Raw genomic sequence first — 10,924 nt, 5'->3', positions numbered from 1 at the left:
CTGGTTGGTTAGACCAGTGTTTGAAGTGGAAAACACACACACACACCAATTAAAATAATGCTGATAGCGTGGACTAGAAGCCAGGTGATGGTGTACGTATTTAAATGATGATCAGGCTGCTGTAAAATGTAATCTCCATCCACATCCAGACAGAATTATCCTCTATTCTTTCTCTACTTTCTCTGCTCTTGTCTGGGCTGACGTAGCTGACGGTGCGCGCGGCGCGCCTAACTAGCGGCTGGTGCACATTTTACGCATTTGGAGAGGTGGGCTGGATGCTTTGCTTTTACTGGAAGATGGTCCACTTAACGCACGGGTGTAGACTACATATTAATGACAAATGAATGAAAATTAAATTGTGAGTTTTTACTTCATATTTTAGAAATAAAAATGACGGGGGAAAACATTTATGACGTCTTTTTAAACGAAATTTCCTAGCGCGACCTGCCTGCTTCACTTAAGTCACTGCTTATTAAGGTCCGTCCAAAATTACCGTGGCCCACCCAAAAATGAAAACCTGGCGCCGCGCCTGTTATAAACCTCTGCAAACTGTTGTTCTTCACTTTATAAAACTCAGACTTTGTACAGCTAATGTCAAGATGTAAAATTATGAATTCAGTCGAGCTCTTCCGTCCCTCCCTCTCCTGCTCTCCTGGAAACCCGACATCGGCCGTCAGAAGAGGGAGGGGAAGAAGGAGATGAGGCAAACAGAGTGAGTGCGACCTAAAGAGACCAGACTGGTGTGGAGGTGAGCAAAACAGCTGGAAAAGTGTGGGTGTTGAATCCCCCACGGGTGCGACGCCAAAAGTGTGGGTGTTGAATGATCTCAATAAGAAAAGTGTGGGTGTTAAGTTTTGAGCTGGTAAAACAAAAATCCTCATCAGCAGGCTTTTTTGAACGTGGGGGGGACACAGCTGTCAATCACAAATTTTGCCGGGGACATGTCCCCGGCGTCGCCGGTTAAAATGACGCCTATGGTTCTAGAGTAACTCTTATTTATCTTTAAGCAGATGATTCTAGTTTTAAATACCAAAAAGGTAGATTTATGAGGCTCTCCAGCCTGTAATGTTCAATCAAAACACTTGTTTAATTTATCTGAGTTATTTTATTTATTTATTTATTTATTTATTTGCATTAGACAGATCCATCCTCCATCCTTTTTCTATTTGTGCTGTTCAGTCATGATAGGGATATGCAGTTAAACAGGTTTATTGTGAAATCTACTTGCTCGATAGTGAAAAATGTATACTTTATTGTTTTAACAGTATGGATTAAACCATGTTCACTGATGATGTGGGCCTTATATTATAACATGAATAGACCAAAATGACCAACATGTTCATACAGTAAAATCAGTGAGATTAAGTATTTGAGTAAATACATTTAATTTACCTATATTCAAAAACATTTTCTTTATTTAGGTTTTATGTGGTGCAGCACCATAAGCCATAATGCATTTTTCATTATCCTAATTAGAATGTTTGACTTGACAGACTAATTTGTTGATTAGTGCAAATATTAATATTTATTGGATGAAAAGATGACTGGTTCTGCTTTTCTGTTTGAAATGAGCAAATAAAACGGAAAAGCCAAAAAGAACGGATAAAGAAAACACAAGAACTGAGCTCAGCTTTAGAAGATTTAAAGAGGTTGTGTCTCTATCTAGAGGTCACAATCGGAAGTGTTATAATTTATAACAATCCTTGAATCTAAGATTTAACTTCTTGAGGGCTTTACATTTCACCTTCCAACAGACTCTAAGAAAAAAAGGAAGAATGGAGACTGTTGATACGAGAGATCATTTTATTCTCACACTGAAAACTTTAAATTCGAATACAAATACAATACACAAAGAACAGCCTCTCATTCTTGAGCTCTGGTAAGTTTTGATTTCCTGGAAATGTTGCATGAAACTCGAACCCCCCACCCTCCCGCACTTCTTCCTGTGACACTTTTCTTTTACGAAAACGAGTATAGAAAGCATAGAGGTGTAAAAACAACCTATCAAAGATAAATTCACACAATTTGTGAATACCTGCATGCATAATAAACTTGATTCACAGAGAGTTTAATTAGGTTTTAAATATCCAGTTGGTGTTATTTCTATTCAGATTTTAATAGCATAATTTAGTGGAGAGATGTGTGTTTGCATTTTCTGAAAATAAATAGGAGAAAATATTAAAGGTGTTATCTGCACTGTTAAATTAAATATTTGATATTGAATGTTCAACAGTCCAGGATCTAAACTAATGTTTTATGCCTGTGAAAGAAGCTGTGTGAGGATTAGATGTGTTCTATATTTTTGCCTGTTTTATTTATCTCCATCTGCTATAAACTCCAGTTTATCAGTTTTACTGCTTCAACGTGTAGAAACTCATTTGATTTCAAAATAAAAGCTTCTAAGTAAACGCTGCTTGCGCTCTCCAGCGTCCAATTGCGCAATTCAGCTATACTTAGGGTGAAATACCCGGATGTGCAACTCTTATTTATAAGCCTATCGGTTTTTTTTTAAATCAAGTTTCACATGAAGACAGGGAAAAGAGCTGGTTTGCTACTCAGGATTAAACCATTCAGGAAACCATCAAGAACCAGTGGGTAAAAGGAAGGTTTTATTTTCTTGGCACCATAATTTACATAAATGGATCCTAGCGCTCCAGCGATGGGATGGTCTGATGAGAAGACCGCCATGGTTCTGCCTCCCCCTCCCTACCAGGACCTCCAGGCTGGAGCCCCGCAACCCGGCCAGGCTTACCCGCAACAGCCTCAGGTAAGTTACCTGGGCAAGCTACGGTAGCATCCGTTTAGTTCCTTGTGTTTCTTTTTTATTTTGTTTCCCACTGATCTGGGATCATCTCATCTCTATCTTGGGAAATAAATCTTGCTATAAGTTTTTGTGGAATTAAAATGAAATAAAACTTGGGCGAAACAGAGGCTGTGTTTGTTTCTGAACATTGTGTCAAATTCATCTGGAGGAGGAACCGTCTGCATCATCACTCACAAACATCACTGTGGCTCACGAACGAGAACGCACGAACGCAGTGGTGGTGGGGATGGCGCAAGCAAACTTCCTGGGACAATTAAGCTTTCAACAGTCGATGTATTAAGTGATGGGACATGTAAATATTGGGGCCATATCTACAAACAAAGGAGATGAACTGCACTGCAGAATGGGAAGAAATGGATGAGAGCAGGACAGGCAGCAAGGCAGAGTGGAAAATGTAAAGAGAACAAACTCATCCAGGCTCTAATAGTTCAAACTTATTTGGCTTAGTTTGTTTTTGTCATTTAAAACGTGGTTTGTAGCCGTTTATGTTGAGTAAACGAAGTTATTTAAATAATCATTTATCTTGTTTTTAGATCATAATTCATTTTACACACACATTTACATAATTGATCAATTATAGCCTGGCAGGCCATCCTATTTGCAGACTAAAATCATGTTGCTCTGGTTACTGTCTACATTGGAGAAAGAAAAAACGTGAGGAGCAGTTTGAACCAGTTCTCTTAAGAGTCAGAGTTCCCATCAGAGATTTACCAGAAACGCCCAAACTTTACACCATATCCGCTAATAACCACATGGAGAGGCATTCCAGAGGAGTTTTTTTTTTTTTAAGTTTTGCTTTCATTTCAAACAAATAAGCTTTTGGAGCCTGCAGGGAGACAGGGCGTGGCCACAAACAGAAAAAAAGATCAGGAGTCTCATTTATCAAACATTGCTAGAATCCTTACTAAAACCGTACTTAAGCTCAGCAAAAAAAAAGTGCTTACACCAAGTAGGTTTGTGATCTACCAAACATGCGCACAGCTGCACGCAATCTCCTCTTCATAAATCAGAAACTATCTAGAAAGTTTCTCAGCTGCTTTTTAGTCACATCCCGCTCTCACCACGCCTACTTACTGCCATAAATAGTCAATGCAAAGTGCCTTGTGGATCCCATACATAAGCCGGCTGTTGCAGCGCTCCGCCAATGGCGACCGTAGATCACGGCAGATCAAGGAAGCTCAATTTCACAGAAGCAGAAATTGAGGTACTTGTGGGTGAGGTGGAGAAATGAAAGAAAGTGCTTTTGCAAAACAAAATAAAGCAAATCCAGGAGTGGCACAACGTTGCTGAAGCTGTCAATGTTGTGAATTCTTCAGAGAGATCTGTGGCAGATATAAAAAAAGTGGTCCAATCGGAATTCAATCCCAAGACTCCCAGGTGAAAGTCACACGCGCTAACCAGTCACCCAAATGATGACCTCCCTTCTCCAATCATCATCAATTGGGTCACAGTGACAGGACACACTGTCACAGACGCATGACATTCTGTCTCAATCTGTCCCCCTGCTGATATTCTGCATTCCGTATTCTGCGGTGTGTGTGTGTGCATGTGTGTGCGCGCGTGTGTGTGTGTGCGTGTGGGGGGTCTTGTTCTGTGTGAAAACGAAGCAGTACAAGTGATATTGCTGCAAGATTTCATAATTTTATCCTTCTCAGCAGCAGCACTGCAGGTGCTCTCCATGTCCAAAATGTGCGTAAGCCAGGTCCTTAGTCAACTTAAAGTTGCGCACATTTTTCCGCTAAGTTTTCTTTCATAAATTCCAAAGTTTGCGTGGAAAGTTGCTTACGCAGTTTTCCGACCTCGTTTTGTGCGTAAGCAAGCTTGATAAATGAGGCCCCAGATGTATACATGAAATACATAAAAACGAATAAAACTGAGTCCTTGTTCATTTTCAGGAGTAAAGTTTCCTGCAGAAATAAATAAGGTCCTACAACAACATTTTTCAACAATTGAGAACTATTCTTTAAGCCCGATGTATGAAATGGTTTTGGGACTCGAATGGCCCAGAAGCTATGAGAAAAGGCCAAACACAACCCCATGGTAGAAGATGGGGGATTCTGCTATGTGAAAGTAGGATCAGTCCATCTGGACTGCTTCCACCTTTTAATCTTGACCAGACTGTTCTCTCTAATTTTAGGCCAGTTTCAAAACAGACGTTTCTGTCTAAGGTTCTTGAAAAAGTTGTTTACTCTCAGCTCCAGGACTATTTATCCCTTAACAAAATTTCAGAAAAATTTCAGTCAGGTTATAAGCCCCGTCATAGCACTGAGAGTGCTCTTTTAAGAGTTTTTAATGACCTTTTTTTATTTGCTGATTCAGGCCAGTCAGCAGCTTTGGTTTTACTTGATCTGTCGGCTGCTTTTGACACCGTTGATCACAGCATCTTGTTGTCTCGCCTAGAGTCATGCGTTGGTCTCCCAGGTGCTGTTCTCCAGTGGTTTAAATCCTACCTTCACAAGAGGTCATTTTCCGTTAATGTGGGACCTTTTACCTCGAAAACAGCACCTCTGACATGTGGGGTGCCTCAGGGCTCCATTTTGGGTCCAGCACTTTTTTCTTTGTATATGCTCCCCTTAGGCTCTATTTTTGAGAAGTACAAAATTACTTTTCACAGTTTCGCTGATGACCTTCAGATCTATTTGCCACTTAGTGATGGCTGGTCAATTGGCTCATTACTGGAATGCTTAAAAAGCGTCAAACAATGGATGTCCATGAATTTTCTCAAGCTCAACAATCAAAAAACTGAAATTTTACCATTTGGCAGTCCTAATATTTTAAACAACGTTGTTAGGCCTAATGGTCCTTGTTCTGGTTTTCTAAAACCCTGTGTTAAAAACCTTGTTTTGTGTGTTTTTAGATGGTTCTTTTAATCTTCACAGACAGGTGAGTGCAGTGGTCCAGTCAGGTTTTTATCATTTAAGACAGATAGCAAAGGTGAAGCCTACTAATGTCCTCGAACATGTCATCCATCTGTTCGTGTCCTGCCGATTGGACTACTGCAACTCCCTGTATTCTGGCCTGGACCAGTCCTCCCTACACCGACTTCAGCTGGTCCAAAATGCAGCGGCCAGCTTGCTGACTGGAACCAGTAAGTGGGATCACATAACCCCGGTTCTGGCCTCTCTCCATTGGCCTCCTGTCTCTTACAGGATCCATTTTAAAATTTTACTTTTTGTTTTCAAATCCCTTCATGGCCTGGCCCCAGTTTACATCTCTGATCTGCTGTCCGCTTACGTCCCTGCCAGAACCATGAAGTCCAGCTCCCAAGCTCTTTTAACAGTTCCAAAAACCCGCCACAAGACTCGCGGCGACAGAGCTTTCTCTGTGGTTGGTCCCAAACTGTGGAACAAGCTACCTCTCAACATCAGGACCACACAGAATCTAGAGCATTTTAAGTCCCTTCTTAAGACACATTTTTTTAATTTGGCTTTTAATGCAGGTTGACTTGAGCATCTAAACAGTTTTTAACAGTTTTTATTACAGATTGTGACTATTGTGTGCTCATCTTTTTTTAGGTTTTTATTGTTGATCTGTTGTATCTTGATTTGTTTTACCTTGTACAGCGCTTTGGGTGTAGCTTTGCTGCTGTAAATGCGCTCTATAAATAAAATTGACCTTGACCTTAATAGACATACACATCACTGCACTAGGGCTGGGTGATAAAACAAAAGCAATAAGGTAATTACTTCACTGGAATATTCTTACTGTGTTTAGTTTCTAATTCCATTTTTGGTTCTTTTTAAAACACAGGAAAGGTTTTTCTTTACCCTGCTAACGTTTCGTTTGCCGACTGCAAAACATCCTCAGAGCTGACGCTGATGGTGGCGTCACTTCTTACTCCTTTTATAGGAGGCTGGTAGCTAACTCCACTTACTTTACATACGATGACACAATATACAAACAACTGGAAGGCTTCGCCATGGATAACCCGTTATCAGCCACCCTGTGCGAGTTTTTCATGGAAGACCTAGAACAAAAAGCCTTAACCACTGCTCCCCCAAACTGCAAAATAAAATTATGGAAACGCTACATAGATGACATACTGGAAATCATACCAAAAGGACAAACAGAAACATTAACACAACACTTGAATAACATTGATGACACAGGCAACATAAAGTTCACTTATGAGTCAGAAACAGAAGGCAGTATAGCATTTATGGATATGAAAATAACCAGGCAGACCGACGGGACCCTAAACATAAACACATATAGAAAACCAACACACACAGACCAATATTTATTAAGGACATCAGAACACCCCACCATACACAAAATGTCAGTAATCAGAACATTATATCACCGAGCAAACATGGTAACAGAGGAAAGAGACCGTAAACAAGAGGACAAACACATACAACACGGTTTAAAGACCTGTGGATACCCGACATGGGCAATAAACAAAGGAAAACAACAAACAACAACAGAAAGAAAAGATCAACCTAAGCAAAGAACCAGAAACCCAGAAAGACAAGAACCAAAACCAGTGATAACCCTACCATACATCAAAGGCATAACAGAAAAAATAAGAGCAACAATGAAAAAACACAACATAAACACACCAACAAAACCATACACAACAGTTAGAAACAGACTAGTACACCCAAAAGACAAAATATCAGCTAGACTTAAATGTGGAGTCGTTTACGAAATCCCATGCAAACTCAGCAATAAAACATGTGTAGGAGAAACCGGACGCCAACTCAACACACAAACAATAGAACATAGAAAGGAGTGTGAGAAAGAGGCAAATCGATAACACACAAGAGCAGCAAAACAAGAAGCAGAAAGCACAATAAAGAAGTCGGCCGTAACAGATCACTGCACAAGAGAAAACCATATAATGGACTGGGACAACACAAGGATCATAAACACCGAACAACAGAAATACAAAAGATGGATAAAGGAAGCTATAGAGATAAGGAGACGTGGATGTGGGACCATGAACAGAGACGATGCGGTCTATACATTGGATCATGCATGGGACTGCATCATCGAAGAGGGGAGAGTGGGCAGCAGAGGGCGACAACGTCCTCTGCTGCCCGCGGATAAACGGAGTAGGAAGTGACGCCACCATCAGCATCAGCTCTGAGGGTGTTTTACAGTCAGCAAACGAAACGTTAGCAAGGTAAAGGAAAACCTTTCCTGCGTTTTAAAAAGAACCAAAAATGGAAATGGTAATTATTTTTCCTCCATAGACATATGAGAATGGGTCAACAGAACACTGATATAAAGGAAAGAGCACATGGGTCAGCAGCAGCCAGACGGGCACACTGCAATCTGCTAATACTTAGCTTCCTGCTGCAGGTAACAGGTTAGCTGCTGAAAAGTGAACAAAACAAGCACCCTGAATAGAAAAAGGGGACAGACACTGCACATCGTTTTAAATTAAGGTACCTAACAATTCATCTGTGTGGATTAGGGCTGTATGATTTTTGGAAAACTGGAGAAGGAAGATTTTTCTAGGATAAATTGCAATTTCGGTTCGATTTACAATTTTCTTCACACAATTCACAATATAGTGATAAATCACACCATAAAAACATTAAAAGCTATTAATCTTCTCCAATTGTTACCTTGTTTCATGTTCTTGTGACGCAACTTGTGATTTTTATCTAAAGAGGCAGATTTGAAAAAAAGAACCATCTGATTACTGAACAGACGGACTCTCTTCTGAGCTACTCAGGTGCCACATGAGCGGAGCAGTGGGGGGAACGCATCTCAACAATGGAACCGACCAGAATACTGACATACCACTGATGAGCAAAGGTGCAGGTTTAATTAGCAATGGGAGAGGGAGGGGGAGAGGGGCAAATACAGAGAGAGTAACACATGACGTGTTTATTAAAATATGTCAGTAATGTCCGACCGCATTTTTAAAAGAAGCTGCGTTTTCACGTCGACTTTGTGTTATTATGATAAACCCGTTCTGCTGCTGGAAAATCAGCCTCTCTCTCTCTCTCTTTCTCTCTCTCTCTCTCTCTCTCTCTCTCTCTCTCTCTCTCTCTCTCTCTCTCTCTCTCTCTCTCTCTCTCTCTCTCTCTCTCTCTCTCTCTCTCTGTCACTCACCCACTGTGCTGAGAGAAAAACATTCACAGCAGCTGTCAGCAGGACTCAGCTCCAGTACCAGTATCCCCCTCCCACTCCCAGCGCTGTCTGCTGCCGCCGTAACACAGGGGAAAAACCTCGAATGTCTAAAATAGTTGACAATAGCTCCTGGATCAGTCAGGAGCGCTACAAAAGCTTTGATGATCATTCAATTCAATTCAATTCAAAAATACTTTATTAATCCCAGAGGGAAATTGATTGCTGTAGTAGCTCAAAATAATAATAATAATCAAGTCATCAAAGAGTTCACTCGTCCAGTAAGAAAAATGTGATCGTGTTGTTTGAAATTGCAATCTTGGTCCAAAAACGATAGATTGTTTACACCTAGTGTGGATGTAGTTTGGCTAGCGTCATAGCTGTGAAGCTAATAAAGTTGAGTGCATCTGTTTTCATGAACCAGCTCCACCCACTGGACACAGGACTTAGTTACTGTTTTACGTAAGTAAGTCAATGAGGTTGCCAAATCTGCAGGGAGATAATGCAGCAGAACAGGCATTTGTAAATGGACAGGAGGCAAAAAGCTCCACAGTTGTTTAAAGAACCAACACCAGTCATCAGAGTCAACCCAGAAGTGATTTCTTGCACCCCTAAGAAGCCACGGCATCCTTTTGTTTTACTCAAATGTCGGGTGAAATAGGCTTGTCATGGCAAAGTGTTTCACTTGGAGTGGTTTAAAAATTTTAAATGTATATTTTTTTAACCTGCAGGGTCATGGAGCACCACAGCCATATGGTGGAGGATATAATATGCAGACATATGCCATGGGCCAGCAGTATCCAGCTCAACCGGGCATGGTCACAGTCCAGCCCACGGTGTACGTGACCCGAGGGCCTCTGGAGGTGGAGAATCCAGTCAATGACTACATGGGCTACTCCATCTTCACCTTGCTCTGCTGCTGCCTGCCGTTGGGCATTGCTGCCCTCATCTACTCCATCTCAGTAAGTTTGGTCAACCTGTGCGACACTCTCTCTCAACTCTAGTGGGACACCAAGTCAGACAAGCGGTCCCTTTGCATGCTAGTGCACGTGAGTTCCTTCCATGTGATAAAGAGCAGATATTTTCACCACAAAGAGAGGATTAAGATAAAAGTTGGTGCTATTTGAAGGGCTTTGGGTTGGATTTTACTGTCAGTACAGGTCTGGTTTTTGTTTTTGGAGAGAGATCTGATTGTATTCCAAGTAGAGGTTGACTGATATTGGTTTTTCTATTGCCGATACCGAGGCCAATATCTAGAGGTCATGGTCAGCCAATGGCCGTTAGGGTGCTGCCGATGTATTAGGTCAATTCTTTGCATTACGTTCTGCCCTGTTTTTAAATAGGCTTTATTGAGGAGGTATATTAGCCAACACCGGTTTATTAAAAATGGTAAATATCGGCCCGATATATAGGCCGGCCAATATATTGGTCTACCCCTAATTCTAAGGCTGTAATTTTGCAGCTTAAAACCATCTTTGCTCTGGTAACAAAGATGATGGTGGATTTTTCAATACAAACTCAGAGTGTTTTTTTTTACTGCGCTTGAACGGTTGTCAAATAGATTATTTTATTAATCAAAAGATTTGATAGAATATTCAGATACTAAAATATTTGATAGCTGCAGCCTGTACTCGATACTCAAGACCTAGTACAATAAGATATGGCATGAGACAGGAGTGTATGGGCTGTGTATGAGTATTCTGACAATATAACTAAGTACAAAACGTTTTGTTGATATTCATTGATCTTTTCTTTGGCAGTAATACTAGGGGCCTGTGATGTCTGAATTTTCCCCGAAATTCCACTTTTTTCCATTTTTATTTTTCACAGTTCAGCATTTTCCATTTTAACCGTATTTATTAACCTAAAAATTGAGCAATTCAGCAACTCGGTAGCCACAGAACTCAAAATATAAGTAATGTGGTTCTGCCGAACACAGTGTTTTTGCAAAATCTTTAATGTGGTCATCTCTTTTGGAAGAACAAACTACGTGATTATTAGGTAGGGATGTACAGA

At 40.7% G+C, this 10,924-nt stretch overlaps 1 protein-coding gene across 1 annotated transcript in view; it reads left to right on the top strand.

Moving 5' to 3' along the window:
• Positions 1 to 2,419: 2,419 nt before the first annotated feature.
• LOC107378960 (interferon-induced transmembrane protein 2) overlaps positions 2,420 to 10,924 on the top strand; it is a 24,719-nt gene continuing 16,214 nt past the window's right edge. The window contains exons 1-2 of the mRNA XM_015949478.3: positions 2,420 to 2,767; positions 9,640 to 9,870. Coding sequence (XP_015804964.3) covers positions 2,639 to 2,767; positions 9,640 to 9,870 — 360 coding nt within the window. The 5' untranslated portion in view covers positions 2,420 to 2,638. The remainder of the gene's footprint in view (positions 2,768 to 9,639; positions 9,871 to 10,924) is intronic.

This window comes from Nothobranchius furzeri, chromosome 5 (assembly GCF_043380555.1).
Source record: "Nothobranchius furzeri strain GRZ-AD chromosome 5, NfurGRZ-RIMD1, whole genome shotgun sequence".
NCBI classification, from domain to species: domain Eukaryota; kingdom Metazoa; phylum Chordata; class Actinopteri; order Cyprinodontiformes; family Nothobranchiidae; genus Nothobranchius; species Nothobranchius furzeri.
The sequence above is the reverse complement of the archived record's forward strand: the minus strand, read 5'-3'. Positions and strand labels throughout refer to the sequence as shown.